At 39.5% G+C, this 22,072-nt stretch overlaps 1 protein-coding gene across 5 annotated transcripts in view; it reads left to right on the top strand.

The window, feature by feature from the left end:
- Window positions 1-1,732: 1,732 nt before the first annotated feature.
- The window catches only part of LOC115428927 (zinc finger protein 385D-like), a 38,944-nt gene continuing 18,604 nt past the window's right edge, over window positions 1,733-22,072 (top strand). Inside the window, exons 1-3 of one of the 5 annotated variants that reach the window (XM_030148190.1) lie at window positions 8,796-8,865; window positions 9,177-9,294; window positions 20,764-20,825. In XM_030148190.1, coding sequence (XP_030004050.1) covers window positions 20,802-20,825 — 24 coding nt within the window. In that variant the 5' untranslated portion in view covers window positions 8,796-8,865; window positions 9,177-9,294; window positions 20,764-20,801. Of the gene's footprint in view, window positions 1,885-1,914; window positions 2,084-8,749; window positions 8,866-9,176; window positions 9,295-20,763; window positions 20,826-22,072 lie in introns of those variants that run through there. The other 4 variants (XM_030148189.1, XM_030148187.1, XM_030148188.1 and 1 more) reach the window with 4 other exon arrangements.

Below are 22,072 nucleotides of genomic sequence, written 5' to 3'. Positions count from 1 at the left end.
ATACCTCTGGGAGACGTTATGAGCAAATCCACATCATATAAAGAATACACTTCCACAACCACAACGAACACTCTAGGTAACTTAAAGCAGTGTATGAATATCATCATCAGTTTTGTTTTCAAATTTGTCAAACCCAAGTGATATCCTAATTATCATTAATCCATTAGTCTGTTTGTGCTTATGCACCTGAATCCCTTCTCTCACAGTGAACACCTTCGAAGATGACTCCATCATAAACACAGTCCAATTGTTTACATAACAAACCAAAACATCACTTGGGCATTTTCAAAAACTTTGTTGTGAAACGCATTCTGGGAAGTGAAAGCAGTTTCTCACAGATTCAGCAAGAAATTAAGCCAGATCGCTTCAACGTAAAATCACACAGTCCACCAGGGTTATTTTAAAGAATGAGTATAGATGGATGGAGGTAAAGGCCACATTTGGGTTCAACGCTCACAAAGAGACAGTTAAATTGCTGCTGCATGGAATTCCCATTCCCACATGCACTTCACAACAAAATTTCCAAATAGGTCCCAGTGATGTTTCAGTTTGTTATGTAAACAAGCGGACTGTGTTTATGATGAAGTCTTCTTTGAAGTTGTTTAATGTGAGGGAAGTGATTCAGGTATGTAAGCACAGAAAAACTAATGGATTAATGATAATTAGTCGGGTTTTACAAATTCAAAAAAAATTGATGATGAAAGACATATACTGCTTTAAATTTACAGCTGAACTTGTCGTTGTTATTCACCTTTATGACAGATTAAAGCTTCTGCATCTGTTACATCCAGTATTATCCACACTGTCCACAGTTTAGGTCCGACAGAAACAATAGTTTGTCTGAGCGTTTGCACCAGTTCGTTATCATTTGTTCTGCTGACAGAATTTTTTTTCCTAAATACAGAGGCAGAAACTAAGTATCCATGTTAGTTAAGATAGTGGACTTCCTGTTGTTTTTAGAGTACTTATTTGAGGATCCAGCTCAAATGATTTTGAAAAGATAAAAACTTCTACATGAGTCAATGGGAGTCAGTCCTCACTTTAAATACTTCATTCTGGGGTTGAGGTTCCTTTGGATACTGCATGCATCAAAGTGTGCCTCCATGTATATGCGTGACAGCCTCTGATGTCTTTAGCTGGACTTGGAGTTGCTGTACGTGCTGGGGATGTAGCTTATCTAAAAATACAATGGGCCCAAGAGGAAAGGAAGAGAGAGAGAGAGAGAGAGAGAGAGAGAGAGAGAGGATGGGAAGCCATTTCCAAAGACAGATGAACACAGCAGCTCAACAGGAAAGCTTAAAGACCAGAAGTCACACTGAGACCTGGAGGGCATGGACTCAACCTGCCTCTTTGATATGTGTTGTTCCACTAAAAAGCTGCAGAAGTCCCTTTGATAAAACCGTGATCCACCAGTCTGTCACTGAGTTCACCTGTCAAACCTGACTGTGTCTGTGTCTCCATGTGCTGCCTACTGTGGCACTGAAGTTTGGACTCATCCAGGGTGGTTCTGTACACACTCATTAAGGTCATTTCCGTCTGTTTATTGACTAAAAACAGATTTCTGGGGAGGCGCAGATACAGGAGCAGACTTCGTGCACGAATCGTGAAAAGATGAGGAGGAAAATGAGGAGGTGGACGAGGGGGCGGGCAGTTATGAGGAGAAGGAGGAGGGAATCCAGATGGGAAGGAGCAGCATCGGCGCCGCAGGAGAGAGAGAGAGAGGAGAGAGAGAGAGAGAGAGAGAGGAGAGAGAGAGAGAGAGAGAGAGCAGGCGAGGCTGAGGAGGGGGAGAAGCCGCAGACCCTCATCTGTTGGACGGAGATGACAGATACTTTCACCTCTCACTGAACAATCGGATTCCTCTCGGTACCGTCATGTATTTTGGTATGTAAACCATGCGCTGTGATGTGCTGCTTACGCGCTTTTAAGGCTTTTTCTGACTTCTTTCTGCTCGGAATACCGCAGCGGACTCACTTGTTGCTATGTTGAGACTGATGTTTAAGCTGTTGTGAAGCTTTTTTTTCACCTGCACAGATGGATAGATGGTGATCACGATTACAAATGCATGCGTTCTGCACTAGAGGTAAAAATGTTGCTTTTAATTTGCAGCCTTTTTTATTTATGGGGCTATGACATAAAAAAAAAAAAAAAAAAAAAAAAAAAAACTCCCACAATCCTAAGAAGTAATGTACTAAATAAACAGAACGTAGTTGCAAAAAAGGTGTCAGTTTATTAGAAAAATGCGCATTTGTAAATATTTGTAGTAGATTTTGCCGCAGCTGAGCCCATCACACTGTAAATGTTCAGGATATTCGCTGCAGACAAACGTGTTCATCGTGGTTGAACTGAACTTAATGGAAGTCGTTTAAGGTGACAGGCAACTTAAATAAGTACACCAGAATCTGGCGTGTCCACGTGTCTCTTCCACCCTCTTGAATTTCTTACAAAAAGCATTGTTAATTCAACCCTTCGGAATTACGCACGACCACACGCGCATGTACGCACTCAGACTAATGGCAGAGCGGATGGGTGTGTAGTGATTCTGATTCTGATGATTACACACACGGGCTGGTCCCGAATCAGACTGTAATCAAGCTCCGAGAACATGCAAACTCTAAAACACAAACATAATCAGAGCATTGAAACACAAACAGAGACCCTTATCACACTCCACTCACTAATGGCCCCATTGAACCACAACCATCTGAATCAGTTTGGTTGCATTTGCGCACTGATATAATAATGTCTAGTGCTTTAGGAGTGATATTAAATGTTGTATGCGCCTGTTTGCATGTTACATGTTGTTCCTGTCCTCTTCTCTAGATGGAAAAAGCACATTTAGCCCCCATGAGCAGACTTGACAAAGACTGCTCATGCATAACAAATGTCAACATAGATAAGCAGTTGGATCTCCAGTGAACAAGAATTAAAAAAAAAAAAAAAAAAAAGACTTGAAATACTCTTTAATAAGTGGTGCTTCTTAAAACATACACATTTATCTCTGATCTAGTGGCAGATGTAGACATTTTTGCATGAGGTGGCAATGGGGTGTTAAGAGGTTAGTACAGGGGAATCCATATACACTGATATGTAAATTCAACAAAAGAAACACAAAATAGTTACTGTGTTGTTCTATCATATAATGTATCAACACACAACCCCAGTGTTCCTAATGCACAACAGGAAAACCACCAGTGTTTGTACAAAACAAGAGTGTGTAGCTCTTTAACAGTAATAATAATAATAATAATAATAATAATAATAATAATAAGTATAAAAGTTTTGTTCTGGTAAAATGGCAGTAATTGCATGTGTAATGTAATCCAGTAGAAGAATAAAATCATTTTTTCATCATGTTTGTTTACTTTCAGTGCCTTGAGAGGCTTGTGGACATAGTCATGGTATGTTTTAAGAGCATAAAATTTATGGAGGCAGCTCAGAGCCCACGTCACCTGTAGATCTATCCCTGCTCTGATCCAAATCAGAGGGAAAAACAGCTGTCACTTAAATAACAAAATGATGATAAGATGAATATTGGAAAAAAAACAAAAAACTTACGTATTAACTCTAGTGTTTGAATGATTAGGTCAAGAGGAGTCACTTAAATACATGCTGTCCAATGGGATGAGTTACAACAATCCATTCTGTTTTGTAAGATGATACTGAGATGACAAATGCTGTCTGTCACCTGAAAGAATGGTAAATGTACTCTGTCAGTCTTGTAAATGTAAACGCACAGTCAAATCTCAACAGTGTTCTGCTGTAGTAATGTAATACACCCTGAAGAAAAACATTACAGTGCTTGAATGGAATGCCATTATTAAGAGATATGTACCATACACTGTAGACAGTAGAGCATCTTGGGGAGGTGGAAGATGACTATGGGACCTAACATATAAAGATAACGTGCTTTGCACTTTTAATCCCCTTCGGCCAAATATAATGTAGATTCTGTTGAAAGTTACTGCCCTATAATGTAGATTAGATTGTCTTTGTGTAAAACTTATTACATACATATTTATATTTGAAAGTATATATATAAAATATTATAACTGCACAAGGCATAAGGCCATTTGACTTTGAATAAGTCGGTCAAGGTCACCTATTTTCTATAGGGTTCTGCTCCATGCCAAGATGCATCCACAGTATAAATTTGGTGCAGATATCTCAATGCATTCTTCAGATAATACAATTATGTTGTTGAGTGGACAGACAGACGGCAAAACGATGGACTCTATGCACAGCCCCACTACTTCCTGAACTTCAGGTGGGTCCTGTATTTCCTGTCTTTCATTATTGGACACACTGATTAAACCAGGTGGGCCTAATTAATTAGTAGTCATAACAAGAAGTAGCAGACACACCTGAATTAATCAGTGTGTCCAATAATGAAAGACAGGAAATACAGGACCCACCTGAAGTTCAGGAAGTAGTGGGGCTGTGCATAGAGTCCATTACCCCTTCGGCCATTTCTGGCCAAGGGGTAAAAATTAACTTCTAATGTAAAGCTATCCCTCTCATGGTGTTATACTGGATGTATGTGTTGTGCTTTTCCATTTCCAGTTTTGTTTTCATTTGGTGTTTCATTCACTCATCAGTCATTGAACTGTGAGAGCGGTCAGTTGAAGTATTGATTTGACTTCTGTGTTGAACACAATGAAACTTTAGAAGTATGAAAGGATTATTGAGCTCTTTTCACACAGGACTAGTATTTTAGTCCCGTGCGAGTCTCTGTAATGTGGTTTGATTTGCAACATTTTTTGTTTCCTCTGTGCATCTATTCAGCCTTTTTCCTGTTTGAGGACTAGAGGCTGCAGTGGTGATGATTAATGAAAGTGTTGGAGGCTCATGTCCTGATGGATGTTCACTGAAGAGCAAACTTTAATCTTTCAGATGAGCGACATCTGAAAAGATGATGAGATGGATGGCATAGATGGCAGCTACAGTAGAAACATTTTTCGATCTTTCAACAGTTATCTGTAACTGGTGAACCTGGCCTTGATATCAGAACCAGTGACTGATGCCATTTAAAATGAGTAAAAGCCAGACTTTGTTTATTCTGCACTGCATGCAACTACAGGTCCACAGCTTATACTAGTACCATGTGAACAGTGATTTAATAGAACTCAGGTGCTTTTTTGACTGGCTTTCAGTTCAATATGGAGGACAAACATTTAGCTTTCAATTATATTCAGTTCAGTTCAATTCTTTATTGTCATTGTTTAAAAAACACAATGAGATAGACGTTCAAGCATCTTTTAGGCAGATATAGCAGGACAAATACCAAAGCAAAATTAAAGTGCAACTCCAAAGCACCAAAAAAACCCCAAAAACATAGGAAATGAAATGAAAATACAGGTGGGTGGGGGGTAAGGGGGTGTGGAATTATGGAAAGAGTGAGGTGTGGTAAGGGTGCTGCAACAATGCAAGTCCAATTCACAGATATGTAGTTATATCGGAGATGTGGTGTGTGTGTTGGGGGGGTGGGGTGGGGGGTAAAGTGTTCTTTCAACAGCCTCACTGCATGGGGGTACAGGCTGTGACTCAGTCTACTGGTTCTGGCCTGGATGGATCTGTCTTTTCCACTCACTTCCCATCCATATAAGATGTTTCACAGTAAGAAAGAGAATAAACAAAGAAATTAAAGGGAAAAAAACACAACAGAGATGCCATTTAAGAGCTACTCTCATTCCAAAATGATGAAAAAGTACCTGTTTCTACATGAATCTCTTTGAGTGCAAGGATATATCAGCTTCCAGCGCCTGTAAATATATGTTCTTTGATCACAGAAGGGTACTCTGTAGAACCTAGCATGGGGGTTTCTTGGTGGAAGCCTTCACAGATTTTTCTAACCTTTCATGTAGAGTTCTAGATAGAGGCAGACACCAAGAAGAGTTCTCCAATGTGGATGAGCTGAAGAACCTTGTATGATTCTAATTAGTTTTTGTTTTTAAGAGTGTATTGTAAATATACAGCCATAGTGATGAAACTGTGATCAGCATTATGCTTTAAACCGACAAGGATACGGTAAACAAGTGCACATAGATTACTCCTAAGAGGCTATAATGCTAAAATACAGTAGGCAGCTATAAAACACACAGTAAGTTGCTGCCATTTAATTACTGCAAATTTATAATGAGAAGTCTTATTCTGTAGTGAAGTAGAACAAATAGTACTGTTTGTCATTTACATCCCATATTTTAAATCAATACCCATGCATGTTTGTTGTTGATTATAGTGATACTTTATCCTCCTCTACACCCCAACAATTAAATCCACCTCAGTGATGCAGATTATGTTTTATCACAGATGACAACTTTCCGACACATCATTGTTCTGTGTATCATACAGATGGATGGTTTTCCCTCACAGATAAACACAAATCATGTCGCTCATTTGTATAACACTACTGCTGAAACAGCCACTCTACCTCACATCTCTGCTGTCATCTAAACCTGGAGCTAGAAGACACGATCCAGTCACTTAACCTCAGATATTCCTCGTGTTCACACTGATGTTGGACCTGGTGTCTGGTGCACTCCACTAGAGGTTGACTGAGGGTGGGTTTTTAAAGCCCGATAAAACAAGTGGTGACAGGCACAACAAACCCCGCCCCTCACATGTATTGTAGCTTATTTGGGCATGGATTCAGCTAATGTCATCATGTCTGTGCGTGTGCTGATGTCAGCATATCAGTTGCCTCTATATATTGTAATGGTTTGAGTACAAAAACTGAACCCAAATGAAAGACCCAGAGACAGACGTAAAAGTTTACAGTGTTTATTAAACACCAAATTAACTGACAAATTTCTGATAGTGTGAATAAACAGAATCTTGAAGACACAGAGTCCTGGATTCTTCACAGGGTTCGTGAACTGGACCGGAGACGGGACCACACAGCCCAGACCGGAAAAACACGTCAGGAATCCGACTAGGGGAGAGCAGAGGGAAGTCAGTAAACGAACCAGGTCATACACGGGCAGGCAAACGGAAAGGCAAACAGATCATAGGGAACAGGCAAGCTCACGTACCAGTAAAACAGGCAAATAGGTCGAACACATGTTGAATCGTTGGAGGCAGAGGCACAGACAAGGGTCAGGCAAAAAGGCAGGAGTCAGAGAAGATAATCTGGGTCGCAAACAGGATCCAAAAACGGTGGTAAATACGAACTGGCACAAGACAAGGGGAAACACAGGGCTTAAATACACAAGAGGGAGGGAAGACAATGAGACACAAGTGTAACAAATCAGGGTGGGGAAAGGTAATCACACAGGTGGGACAAATTAGAAACAGGAAGCAAAGACACCAGACATGACACATGAGGAGGGTTTAACAAAATAAAACAGGAAATGACAAACAAGACAGACAAGACCAGACTAACGTCTGGGGGCAGATGTGACATATATGTGCCAAGTTTGAAGTAAATTGAACCAAAATTGATGTTTTTATAGACATGTGAAATTTCTCCCATTATAAGTAAATGGAGAAGAAAAAGATTTTAAAAATTTATAAAAAAATTTAACTTTGACTTACTTTTTCCAAAATGTAGTGATATCTATTGTGGGTTGCTGGCAATCTCTAAACCCAATTTGGTATGAATTCAACAAATAGTTATTCTGCTAAAGTTTAAAAAACAAACAAACAAAGTACCAAACCAATCCAAAAACAATTCCCTTTGCCTCCCTTCAGGGGGTGGGGTAATAACAATAAATTGGAGTAGATAACAGCTTATTTTATAAGAGCTTAAACTTATTATAATTAACAGATTTGGGCTAGAACTGGATATCAAGCTGTAAAACATCTGGGTGAATTCAGTTTGGTTGTTTTTTTGTCTTATTATTTTGTTTCAAACTCAGTAATTCTAGCTGTGGAGCCTTGTCTTAGCAAATCATCACAACCGCTGTCAAATTCATCTGATACAGAGAGTCCTTAAAACAGTCATTCATGCGCTGGTTATTCAGACAAACATATTCATTGATCTGTCTCTACTAAACACCTTTGAATGGACTGAACTGCAAACTATCCTCACAGTTGAAGCATTTATTTTCATTGGAGAGTTTAAAGCTTTAGTATTTGAAGGCAAAATGGGCAACAATTGTCTTTGGTTTCCTTGTTTATTGTGGTATTTGTTAATGCTGATCCTGAGAATGTGTCTTGTTCTCAGTTCTTTTTTGGAAAGCAGATTCTGTCTCATTATTATTATTAAGTCGCAATGAGGCTGCCTGAGTAAATAAACCAAAACTACTGAATTAGAGTCATCATCGCAATATCATCCTGTGTAAATATAAAATGCAAAAGGCAGGAATTTAAAGGTTTATATGTAGCAGGATTAAAGGTGATCTAATTGTATAAATGTCTTACGATATTGTAGCTTTAGATTTAGAGATGTACGGTCTGAAACATGACTCATTTTTGTAGTTTTCATGTTGGTTTAATTTATTATGTTGAAGTTGGAAAAAGATGCAAATGTCTGAGTAATGTGCTTTTTGTTAGATAACCAAGCAACTGGAGTCAAAGTGAAATTTAAATTACAAATTGCAATATCGCTCACAATAATTGCAATATGACTTTAATTCAATTGTGCAGCTCTCATACAATATTCCTTTTTGTTCTGTATATTATATGTAATACATTCCACTGCCTTGGCTCTTCCTCTGTTTACTTCTCCAAGGTTCATTAACATCCTCTCTAATGAGTCATTCATCCATATGTTAATCCATCTACCTGTCTCTTCCCTACTGTCTCCTAGGTAATGTGTGCCACAGCGCTTTACCACAGCTGGCACGTCCCACATTGGGCCGGACCCAGCCCTCCCCGGACCTGAAGCCCCTCCTCCCCTTCCACCTGTTGCCTGGATTTACTGATGTGAGTTCTGTCGCTCATCACAGCTGTCATAGTAACAGCACTTGCCAACTTTCCTTTTTTAGCCCGGCCGTAATTGTTCGCTTTCTCACACCACCTCTCCTCCAACTGGAGGAGTTTAGTTCATGGAACAGTGTGTCTACATGTAGTGATTTTTCAGTGCACAGATGTGTGACGTGCTGCCTACACCTTTCCAAATATATGGCCTCTGATGCAGAGAGGTGTGACATTTCCACACAGCCCAGGGGGCGGAGCTGATTCCTTGGTATTCCTCATGCAGAGCTTTTCATAGACCTGTCTGCCCCTGTGTTCAGGGAGGATGAAGGTGGAGGCATCTCTAACTGGGTAAATCCAAGCCCAGCGGAGAGGTGATGTGTCAGCTGTGACTGAGGGCTGACGTCTGGATCATAAAGGAACTGTGCTGTCTTTAAGGTATAGGAAATCATGTGTTTAAGGCTATAAGCAGTCACAAGACCACATAGTAGGGCTAGATAATACAGCTAAAACATCACAACAACCATATATTGATGAATCATCTGATGTCATATTTGTCCCAAATGATGCATTTTTTTGTTGTTGCTGTCATTTGACCCTTATCTTGTCATTTTGCACCAATATGATTGCAGTATATTAGCAATAGCTGAAAGAAATCTGAAACCACTCACACACATTTTGCTAACTACACATACATCTGTGGGAGGTGCAGCTTTGCTCATTATTTACCTTGCCTGTGACTGCCTAACTTGTTCCGACTGAGTTTTAAATGAACCAAAAGTGTTTTTACACTTTAACATGTTATGCAACATTGCTTTGCCAAGCATCTGTGTAAGTCAGACTTGAGTTCAGAAGTTGGACCAGCACCTCAGAGTTATTGTAATTATTCACTGTCACTCATTTCTTCATTAACAGCAAATCAACATGTTACACAAACTCTGCAGGTTAAAGTGAACGGAAACATTATAGTGACAACAGACACACAAGAATCACTGTAAATGGAGTTACTGTATGTTTCTACCCGGTGTCGCAGGGGGTACCCAGCCTTTATTTGAATGAGGCTTGTATTAGAGACAGGTTATATTTCTAATTTCCTGAGTGTAAATGAACATAAATGAATGTAATCAGTACAAAACCATTTTGATCCACTTTCACTGTGACATAAAAGTACTGCATTGTTATAAGTAAAGGCATATGCAACCCTTTCTTAACCATTTCAAAATAAAAGACCTTGAGCATTTCAGTGGATAGAAACCATTCATTGCTTAACACAGCTTTTACTGGGTCAAGGTTATTTTCCTGTTGCAGTTTTTACAAATGATAGTTTCCCTGATAAAAACACACATACCTGCAGTGACTGAGCTCAGGCAATAACATTTCAAGTGAATGATGTGGAAGTATTGAACCCAGTCAGATTATACTGTTGAATGTATTAAATTAAACGTGTAGACATGAACATGGAAAAGACCAGAAGTTTATCCATATTATTTTTCACCCGGCCAGTAGTTGAGAACCATCTCTTATTTGTTCATAGAACATTGGCTATTATTGGAATCCTGGCTTGCAAGTGATTCCTGGTTTTTATTGAGGAAATATGGTAAATAAATTTGCAACATTAATGCAACAAACTTATGATGCAGTGCTAATTCTAGTAGTCACACTGGGGCTATTTAAAATGAATGTGAACTGAAGAGAAAAGTTTGGACAGTGCTAATGAAAGTCTCTGCTCAGCCACTAATGAAAGTCTCATGTAAGGGAGACAATCATGTGTGGACAGATGCATACAGGTTTTCAACGGCCACTGTTGAATATGTAGAGAGCTAACATGAAAATACGCAGATATTATAACTGCACAAGGCCATTTGACCTTGAAAAAGTAGGTCATAGTCACCTATTTTCGATAAACTTCTGCTGCATGCCAAGATGCATCCACAGTATAAATTTGGTGCAGATATCTCAATGCATTCTTCAGATAATGTGATTATGTCATTGCATGGAGGACAGACGACAAAAAGATTACATAACTAACATACTGTTAATGGTAACTTAGCTTTAAATTAGGTGTCAATATGTTGGATTACATGAGTCACTGGTTCAACATTTTACTACCTCAAACTGATAATGAAAAGTATCAGTAAATTAGCTCAGTTTACTGAGCTGCAAAATGGATTGGAAGTAAATGCAAGTAAATTGGCTTAAGAGTCAGGTTTCGACCAGCTCTGAATGTAAAGTGTCATTAGATAACTTGTGTTATGGTGTGGCTCTATATAAATAAAATTTGATTGATTTATACGTGTTCAATTCTCAGTCAAATCATTAAACTTTATAAAAAGACAGACTGAGATCAAAAACAGAGGGGCTTTTATCAGCTGTGCCAGTGTCTGTGCAGTTATGATTCACGCCAGATGGACTTTAATAGATTATACTGTACTTTTTATAATGTGTCTGATGTTTAATCTGGTGTTTACTACATTTCCTTAAATGGGATATGTAACCAAATGTTCCACTGAATGAAATGGCAGATTACTCTGACTTTGAAGACTGTGTAAACATTTGATGCTGTGTAAGTGTTCAAGCCAACATGCTCTAGAGTAAAGTCATTGTTAGATCTTTTAATGCTGAAATGTTACGGATTATAACTTTAAGTGTCTTTTGGGTGCTGTTCCATTTGAGGCTCATGCATTTTTCTTTTCTTCTCTTTCATACTTACTAATAAAAACACTTGAGTTAGAGGTTGAGAGCCGCTCATGAGCCCATCACTGACTCTGGCAAAACACCAACTCAGACCAAAGGGCCAAATTGACAATTTACTTCTGTTCCTCCCTTCTCTTCACTTCCATCTCATCTCTGAGTATTGATGCGCTCTTAGATTTTAGAAGGTGGACACACAGAGACAAATTGAGGGTTTAGAAGAAAAAAGATAGAAAAAGGTTGTGTGTATATGTCTGAATTGGCTGAAATGTTTGTGTGCAGTACATTTCTTCCTTTTTAGTTTGTATGTAACCTCTCTATCCTTGTCAAAAGCCATTCTGCCACCTGAGGAGAGAGCGGACATCATTCGAGGTCTCGGCCCCCTCCTCTTCCATTTCACCCCACTCTACTCTCCACCCTCTTCATCCATCTCTTCCACTTCAGCGTGTTGCTCTTACTCCATCACAAGTTCACTTCAGCTCACTCCTTGTACATGTTTTCCACCGTGTCTCCTGCTGTCATCTTCCCAATCCCAAACCTTTTCATGCTTTCATCTCACCGTCAGTCTCTCTCTCTCTCTCTCGCTCACTTGTATACCCCTACGCTTTCTTTTTTCTTCACCTCAGAAATAATCAGAATAAAAACACTGCCATTTTTGATCAAAACACAAACCTGTTTCACGTTGTCTGATAGCTTTTCTGTGGTAGTTGACCTTTTCGCTGAAATCAAAGAAGCTGTCTCACTCATAACCTAACATGGGCTGGAAAATTACTGCAAAAATTCACGTGTCACATCTGTCTCTCTTTGCAGATGCCTATTTTCTCACCTCTATCCTATTTATAACCACTATCTCTTTCTCCTGCTGCTCATTTCATTCCACTTCTTCCTTTTAGTTTCCTATTGATTGGATGTCATTTAGAAACATGCAGGTTTAATCTTATTCTGTATGATAGTTTTGGAAATGAGGAATCAGCTAAATGCCTAAAATACAATGCAACATCTGCAAGGAAAAGCCTTTTGTGCTCCCTTTTGAGAATTTAAAGTACAAGTGCATATAGAGTATACAGACCACCAATTCTAACAATCCACACTTCTTCTACTATGGTGTTAGAAGACCAGAAATGAACCACATATTATGAGCTCCTTTACTGCTGATTAACTCATCTGCCCTGATGTGCCTCGACATTCAATCAATTAATCAATCGAATTTTATTTATATAGTGCCAAATCATAACAAAAGTCATCTCATGACACTTTACATATCGAGCTGGTTGAAACCAGACTCTAAGCCAATTTACAGAAACCCAGCAGAATCCCCCAGGAGCAAACACTTGTGACTGGTGACAGTGGCGAGGAAGAACTTAATTAAGATCTGTCCTTTTGCTCCAAAGGCTAAATATAATCATAGATGACCTGATGGCATTTCAAACTGCTATGGAAAACAGGAGCCACTTTTCCAACATTTCCATGTCCAGCCATGGAGTAGAACAGTACTCATGTCTCACAGGATCAATGATTGGTCATGTCATGCATTTAACCCTCTGGAATATCGGAGACATACAAGTGATTAACTGGGGTAGATTTTCTACAGCCTACAAACACAATACAGAGAATGGGGTACCGCTCTTGGTTCCTCTCAGCCACTTGAATTACAAAACACTGAAAGGTAATGATGGAATTTTTGCACAGTGCTGCCAAAAAACCAAGCACTGTCCTTCCATCCTTCCCAAGTTTCATGGAAATCGGTGCAACAGTTTAATGTAATCTAGCTGACAGACAGGAAATTGATAATGAATTGAAAATGGAAAACACAGCAATGACAGTTGCTAAACAAATAAAAAGTGTAGAATGGTTGCCAATTGACACACAGAGACAATGGAAAACAACCTTACACATATTCATATTTATCCAAATGTCACTATTAAAGGGAACCTGTAGTGAATTATCATTGCTAGCTATTTCAAAAGATCACATATAATCAGGGTGCAATTTGTCAAAAAAACAGGGGGTGGGGGGGTGGGGGGGTGCTTTTCATGGGGGGTCAGAGTGGGGGGCAGTTATATACATAGAGGTGTAGTCTGTAAGTAATGTAACTAACGCTGGCTTGAAACCAAAGTGAAACTTTACATACTTTCAACATCCACCTCCCGGCTCTGTTCCTCTTTTATACAGCGGATCTTACACAAAACTTTCACAACTTCTAGCCTGTATCCACTGGACACACAAATGCTGGGCCCCATGAATTTTCACCCCATGCAGCAGACGCCAGTTTAAGATGACACATTAGTGGCTAGTGCTGGGTTGTGTCTCTAGGACAATGGTGGAGTGCAAAGCTTATGGCTGCACAAACAACAAGCACGAACACGTGCTTTTCACTCAATCTCACTTGCTGCCTGCTGCTTGTTTACTCACATTCATCACCCAGAAACAACAATGGTATGCAACTTCTGGTCGGTAATGGATGCTCCCCATAGGTTCCACTCCCGCCTGTAATTCATGTAATAAAAAGGTCCACTGTGGCGCATATATGGCAATTTTTTTTTTTTTACTGAATTTGTGCCTCTCTTGCTTATAAGTAATTCACAAAGCACAACTGTTGTAAGTATGAGCAGTACAGGTACACTATTAGGCGGGCAGTTTGGGTTGGGCAGCGCTGTGGCATAGGTTAGCGCTGTTGCCCCTCAGTTACAGTCGGACCGATGCCTTTCTGTGTTGTGTTTCACTGCTGCAAATTTAAAAATCACATACAGTTGTGGAAAAAATTCTTAGACCATCAAAAGTAATCAAAAACAATGGTTATGCAATCAAGTACGAACTCCTGTGTGTATCACATGACTAAAACAGACAGAAAAGAAAACACGGAATGCCTAAAAGTACTGTAGCTATTGATGTAAGAACTTAAATGATTTTATTATCAAGAAAACATGAAAATGGCTAGATATCAAGTCTTAAATTAAACTCTTATGAGCTGTTTTTGTTATTATCATTATATTTGTCCAAACAAATGCACCTTTAGTTGTACCATGCATTAAAATGATCAAGAAACTGAAGAAAACAAGGTTGGTCAAATCATTTTTTTCTGTGAGTATAATTCTCTGGAGAAAAACTTGGAGCCTTCACTGACAGCTAACTACTAGTGCTAAGTGCTGTTTGTATATTAGGATGGGAATAATACAGAGACTAAATTTTCCATTCAGGGACAATAATGTCAGTTAACTTTTAACCTTTAAAATTGCTTAAATAGTCATGAATTATGCTAGCAGTCTTTGCTAGTAACAAACTGTTTGACTCTGGAATGGTGCAATTTAATTGTGTGACGCTTAAGGCTGCAGCATCATGTCTTGTTTTAGTTTTAATGACAGTAACGTTGCAGGGATTTCACTTTTGTACCATTTATAATGCTTTTAATAATACCTCCAGGTTTATAGAGTTTTTATGCAGAATTGTTGATCAGCAAAAGGACCACACAGTCTGTTAAACACTTTCAACGTCATTTCTTTCCTTCTCCTCATCTTCAGTTTCCTGTTCTGTCGTTTGAGCTCTTCTCTTTTCTTTTTTTTGTCCTCCTATATGTTTTCTAATGAGATTTCTGGTGTCACGATAATGTATTCCTAACTTTTTTTTTTTTTTTTAATTTATCATTAAGTTTCTATTTTAATTACTGTCTGGAGACAACATCTGGCATCACTGAATATGACAAAAAGTGACAGAATAGAATGAAGTACTGCTGTGTATTTGCAGACTGGTAAAGCATCTCCTCTCCCTCATCTGATCTGATCCTGTGGGTGTTAAGGAAGTGGGCACGCATCTGAACTCTGGCTGCCTAGCAATGTGTGTTTTTCTGTGTAGGTTTTCTTTGTGTGTGTCTGACTGTGGATTCTATGGTGAATATAGACGCAGTGTGTGCATTTGGCGCATGTTTCTGCCTCTTTAAAGCGCCACACAGGAGTTTGTTTGGTGCCCACATGTGGGTTGTCATGGTTACAGGGTTGCATGTGCGTGGATGTTTGTCGTGAGCCAGGGAGCTACAGCGCTTTAATCTGGGACTCCGCTGACTTCACTGGCTCATAGTTTGACAAGCTGAACAAGCCAAGTAGACATTTCTTTCTTTTTTTTTTTTTAATAGGAACAAAAAAGTGGCCCAAGGAATTGATCATTTGAATAACAAAGGCCCTAAATGCAGCAACTCATTCATCAAAAGCTGTGGCTTTAAACGCTTGACGTCATGTACTCACACATCAACACATTGCTGTCACGTGGGCACACGATGTAAATCCAGGAGCATTCATCATTATAAATGTTGAGGGTCTTGACTGGGCTCCAGGTAGAAGTCTGTTTTACTTCACTTGGCCATATGTTTCAGCCATAACTCACTCCCTGGAGCTGAGGGCGTCTGACACACCACTTCAGTGTATGTGTGTGAGGAGGATGGGAAGACAATTCTAATTCAAGGGATGTGACGGGTCGTTGTCTGAATGTTTTGTGCTTTCAGTGTCACAGTCAGAGGGGTGAGTATGGATAGTCATAGTAGTCGAGGCAGACAATAAGAGAGACAAATTAGTTTTAGCATGTGTGTTGCATGTACAGGAGCAAGAAGAAAAGAAGACTATAAAGGGCAGAATGACTTTGCCACAGGTGCTGGAACATCCCAAAGAGCTGAGTGGGACTGAAGGGTAAGAGCGTGGGTCTGTGGGGAGGCAGGAAGGTGACTTTGATCAGCCAGTGGAGAAGGGAGAGGCAGAGAGTTCAGAGGGGAGCAGATGGAGGGGTGAAATGTGGAATGTGTGATGGAAGGTCAGTGGTGCTGCAGGTACCTCAGGGCGACGGAGGGAGGGACAGAGGGAGACTGGTGAAATCTTCCACCTAATTTGGACACGCATACTTAAACCAAGCCTGCTGTGTCGTGTGTGTTTAGTTACGCTGTTTTAATGTGATCTGCAGACTTGATTTGCTGTATATTTCCACACCAGTAATTACTGACCTATGACACTCAAATTCAGATGTATATTACTATGGGTTTTTAATTTTTTTTTTTTTTTTCTGTGGGGGGGCATGTTTTCTAAAATGTGCATAAACAGCTACAGGCTGGAGGGAACAGAGGCCAGAGACTGCAGATTGCATTCCTGTACAACTGTCTACAGTCATGATCAAAGAAAAGGCAAAAGAACATACACACATACCACACACAAATGTAGTATTGTAAGGCACTATTTTCACACACATGTCTGTCAGTATCTTGTGGGAAGTATACCTCAACAACAGTTCCTTCAGTCTTATTCAGTCTTAGTGACTGTGTGACTAAGTGAATCTGGAACTCATTAGTGTTTTTTTTCCCCATATCAAGCTTAATAATTAAAGGTCCTGTGTGTGGGATTAAAAGGATCTATTTGCCAAAATGCTAATTAATTCAGTCATTTTGTAACTGTTTGGTCTGTTTCATAGAGACAGACAGGAAATTTAGAGAAACCTATTAAGGTGTATGCCTTTGGACAACCTGGACCTTCTTACTGTGAAGTAGAAGTGCTTACTATTGAAGTATGGTGACATCATGAAGAAGAAAAAAAGTGAAGTAGAAATATGGAATGGAACATGATATAGTTACATTTTAGTAGTGTATAAACACAAAAAGGAGAACTGTTCCGTTTCATTATCTTAGAAAAGAGTGATACACACACACACACACACACACACACACACACACACACACACACACACAGAGGGACCAGGTAACCAGTAATTGACTCCAGTGTTGCCCTGCCATGTTTTTACAGTAGCTCTGACCATCAGACAGTATATACATAGGGAACAGAGGAATCGTGATATCACCCATTGGTTTCTGAACTGATATTTTACCTGTTCGCTCCATGCCTCCAGGTGCTTTGGTTTCCTTGGTATTAAAGAGAGTTGCATCAGCGCCGTAGTTAGGAGCACGGACCATGGTGCTGATGTAACTCATTTAATTGATGAACTTCTTGAGTTGGTCCCTGAGCACCTTCAATGGCAGCTCACTGCTCCTAATGTGTGCTAATGCTAATGCTAGGTATTGTGTGTGTGTGTGTGTGTAAGGATGGGTGAAATGCCAAGACTGAATATCCCTAGGGGGATAATTAAATGAGTTAACCTTTTAATATTTTTTCTAACCTACTTGGCTTTTTGGAGCTGGGAGTGACCATATCTGGATAAACAGACCATTAAGGTGGATTACTGTCACCTGCATTTTTTGTCCACCTGTAAGTGAGCTCCGGGTTAGTCAGTGGGCTGAAATATTTGACCTCACCTCCAGATGTCAAAAAAATCACGCACTGAACCTTTAACAAAACACCATCTGAAAATCCACCATGAGTGTAAAGTTCTGTATTTGTGTTCATTTGTGACTGATTGGAGGGTCTTGTGTCCAATGAACCTCTTAACATGAATTATCATAACCTGTTGCTTAAGTCTAACCCAGTGTTTTTCAACCTTGGCAGGGGCGTAGAATTGCATAGGGATGCTAGGGACACGTCCCTACCAATATCCAGCCACTACTGTGTCGTCCCTATCAATACAACCGCTGTCCATAGTGTTTAGTCAATGATTATGGCACATAAAGGGTTAATAGTCGGTCTCTGCTAGAAGTCCCTCCTCTAAACTAATTCTCACTCTCCGATTGGCTCTGTGGTTTTGCTATCATACAAATGATTGGCCGTCCCCGCTGTCACTCCATCTACTTGTAAAAGCTACAGTTACCCGCTAGTTGGACAGGAGAGGAAAAAAAAAAGTTGGACCGCACAGGAGGCAGTTCGTATGTATCTTCAACTGCTTAGCATAAGTTGTCACCATGTTTGCATTTGTTCTGCCTGGGTCACGTCAGCTAGACGGATTTGAATATCAGAGGTGACATTTACATGTACATTTGTACATGTGTCTGTTTGAATATCAGAGGTGTCATTTACATTTGTACATGTGTCTGTTTGAATATCAGAGGTGTCATTTACATTTGTACATGTGTCTGTTTGAATATCAGAGGTGTCATTTACATTTGTACATGTGTCTGTTTGAATATCAGAGGTGTCATTTACATTTGTACATGTGTCTGTTTGAATATCAGAGGTGTCATTTACATTTGTACATGTGTCTATTTGCCTGCATGCGTGCACATGCCTATGCATGTCCGTGTGTGCAGGGCTGGTTCATGGCATAGGCTGATAACTGATAACTTGATAATTTCTCATTAATTTAAAAATAAAGAAATGAGAGGAAAAAAAAAACCCAAACAACAACAACCCCCCCCCACCCGTAATTTCTCAGGTGAGCTCTCCCTGCTCACTGTGTGTGTGAGTGACAGAGACAGAGTGGAGCTGAATGACAGAGTCAGACAGGTAAAGGGTGGAGAGTTTATCACCATGAAAAGGCCTTCCAAGGCCTTAGCTGCACAGGTTAGAAGAGGAGAGGAGGCAGAAAAATAATCCAATTATAGAGGGATGTAACCTTTTATAATGTTAAAAAACGTTTTATGTCACTAGCTACAGCTAGCTGAACTAAAATGAAGCAAAGCTGGCTAATAATGGAACTGCAGATGATTAAGATATGAGATATCTGCTAAGGTGTGTGGGTTACTGCTGCTGAACTGGGTTATATATATTTCTATGTGGTTTATATATGTTTCTGTCTGGTTTACTGCTGGTTGGCTAGTTTATAAATGTTTCCATCTGATTTATTTATGTTTCTATATGGTTTACTGCTAGTTGGCTGTTTGATATATGTTTCTATATGGTTTACTGATGGCTGCTTTGTGCATTTCCTCTCATGCTTCATGTATCTCCTCTTTGTGCTCCCCCCATATGTATGTGTATGTGTGTTTGTGTGCGTGTGTGTGTTTTTTTTTTGGGGGGGGGGCACCAAATTCATATCTCGCCTAGGGTGCCAAAATGGGTAGAACCGACTGACTATGATTGTTTGCTTGTTTGATCAGCTCTACATGATGTGAAATTATGATCGCAAATGCAAAAAAACATCACCTTTCAGGAGTGCTGCCTTGGAGCACTTTTGTGTCCCCACCAATGTCAGAATCAAACCTACTCTCTTGAACCGTGGGATCAGGACCCCACGTGGGGTCACCTGGAATTCAAATGGACTCACATGAAATTTCTAGTAATTGATAAAAATAAGAATAAAAAACTTACTAATAAAAAATATATGGTGAGTTGAGCGAGACAATCACAATACATAAAAGACAAAGTGTGAAGCTGAAACTGAAGCACTGTGGTACTGTTTATCTTTCAAATGTTCATTGTGGTCGGTTTCAGATGCTGCTGCTCTTTCATAATTCATAGTTTGAGGTATTGTTTGTTCAGTATTAATTGTCAGCCTTGTAAATCCAAGCTGGACTGACTGTACATATCCTGACCAAGGAAAATCAAATTCTCACTTTGTGCAGTAATCTACACCTGGCTTTTCTGCCTCCGTCCAGAATAATATACATTATATAGACTAAATGTCATCTAAAATGATAATTTATTTGCAACATACAGTATACAACAAACTATTGCATAATCAAAAACAAATTAATTTTTGCCAAAAAAAGTCTCCATTTTGAATGTCTGGGGTCGCCAGAAATTTGTGATGTTAAAATGGGGTCACGAGCCAAAAAAGGTTGGGAGCCACTGGTCTAACCCCTTAATCTAATTATAAACTTAACTCTAACGCAAAAGCTTCACACTCAGAAACACCCCATGAAGGTCCATCATAGGTTGAGGACCTGTACAAATGTCCTCACTTAGGTCAGGTCCTTACTTCAGTGGTTCAGTAGCAGCCAGACAAGGGCAAACACACAACTGTTGTATTTCTGTTTCTTCAGGGGACATTTAGTTGACCTCTAGTAATTTTCTTGAGACCTAATCTCCACATAACATGCCTAAACCAATCCCTCTTACCTAACCCTAACCTGAAAACTACTATTAACCCTAATGATTTATGTTGCAGGGACTGCATTTTGTCCCCAGTGGAGTCAAGTCAGCACAAGTGACTGTAAAAAGAGATTTGCACACCCACTATGTCATAAATAGCTGAACCACATACATAAATTATGTTTTGTGATTGACATCCAAAAGCAAAAAAATCATCTTTGGTACTAAACAAACAAACAAACAGCTTCCACTGCATTGGTAAATACTCACAGAGTTCACAGTACTAGTTGACTGATGTGTAATAATTCATACATTTCTCCATTACCACCAGTTGATTTCCATAACGCCTCCCTGGTTGTGGCTGATTATATGGCTCCCTACATTTCATCGCAGGTAATAGGTTTGTTTTCCTCCACAAAGGCCAGTGGGGTTTTACTGGGCTGAGTATATGTGCTCATTAAAACTTCCAGTAGGTAACGTCCAGAGGTTCACAGCTCTATGTGGTCAGATACTGGTGTAGTTACAGCTCAGACAGACACATTAATAGTCAAGAGGAGGTTTACTGTCTGTTTCGTTTGCTCATAAAGAAACATTGTGTGTGTGTGTATGTGTGTGTGCGGGGTGAAAGATCATTAGTTGGTTCTGTGTGTTCCTGTTAACTTACAAGAGAACACAAACACAACTGGACATGATTTTGTTTAACTGTGTTTTTTTATGAATGATAATGGTAGAGGATTAATTGTTGTAAACCCCCCAGCCTTTTATTCCTGACTGTCTACGTGGAAAGTCCATCAGTGTGTTGGAGTCTTCCTGGAACAGAGCAAAGAATCTTTCACCCCCCGTTGGCTGGAAAAGTGGTTGTAAATGTTTGCAGTTTGTTCATTATGGATAACAGAAGCTGTGGTCAACTAGACTTCATGGTGGTCTGAGCGGACCTCAATACTGGCGTGTTTTGACTTCCAATAAAATACCAAAGAATCCACTGAAAACTGCTGTTTGTGATAGTCGCACCTGCAGCCACACAACTAGAATAAGTCTGCGATTCCATTATGCACCAAAGCACTTTTGCTTTCCTAGTTTCAACACCAGTTTGACATTTTAACACCCTTGATGCACATACACAAAACATGAATGACGGTTTATGCATAGCCCAACTAAAAAAAAGTCTCACCCTGGATTAAACTAAGCCAGTAGTTCAGATCCTTCCACTGGACATTTACTGAAGTGATTGATATATTTCAGCTACAACAACTTATTTAACTCTAACCTGACTCTCCATCATTAATACAAGATCTGGGACAAAAGTTAATGCAACTCTGGATGGAAATAAATGTTGACATTTAGTGTACATTTGCATAGGCATTGTGTGGCATAATTGTTGTCACAGGGAATGTGTCCTGTAATCAAATCTAACAAATAAATAATTTTAGAGAGTGTAGGACTATTTTCGTCTGGCTATGTGTGGACTGTACCTTCATCTAAACACCTATAAGTTATCTTCTTATGGTGTGACTTTTTTCTGTTCATTTTGGCCTTTTTCATGGACTTCCAACTCTATTGTATGTTTTTTTATTAACTGATTTGTCTATTTTTGACGATTATAAAAAATCTTTTTTTCCCTAAAATCCACCTGTGCATCA

The sequence above is a fragment of the Sphaeramia orbicularis genome, chromosome 11, assembly GCF_902148855.1.
Source record: "Sphaeramia orbicularis chromosome 11, fSphaOr1.1, whole genome shotgun sequence".
In the NCBI taxonomy this organism is placed as follows: domain Eukaryota; kingdom Metazoa; phylum Chordata; class Actinopteri; order Kurtiformes; family Apogonidae; genus Sphaeramia; species Sphaeramia orbicularis.
Note: the sequence above shows the minus strand (reverse complement) of the source record. Positions and strands in the feature narration are given on the sequence as shown.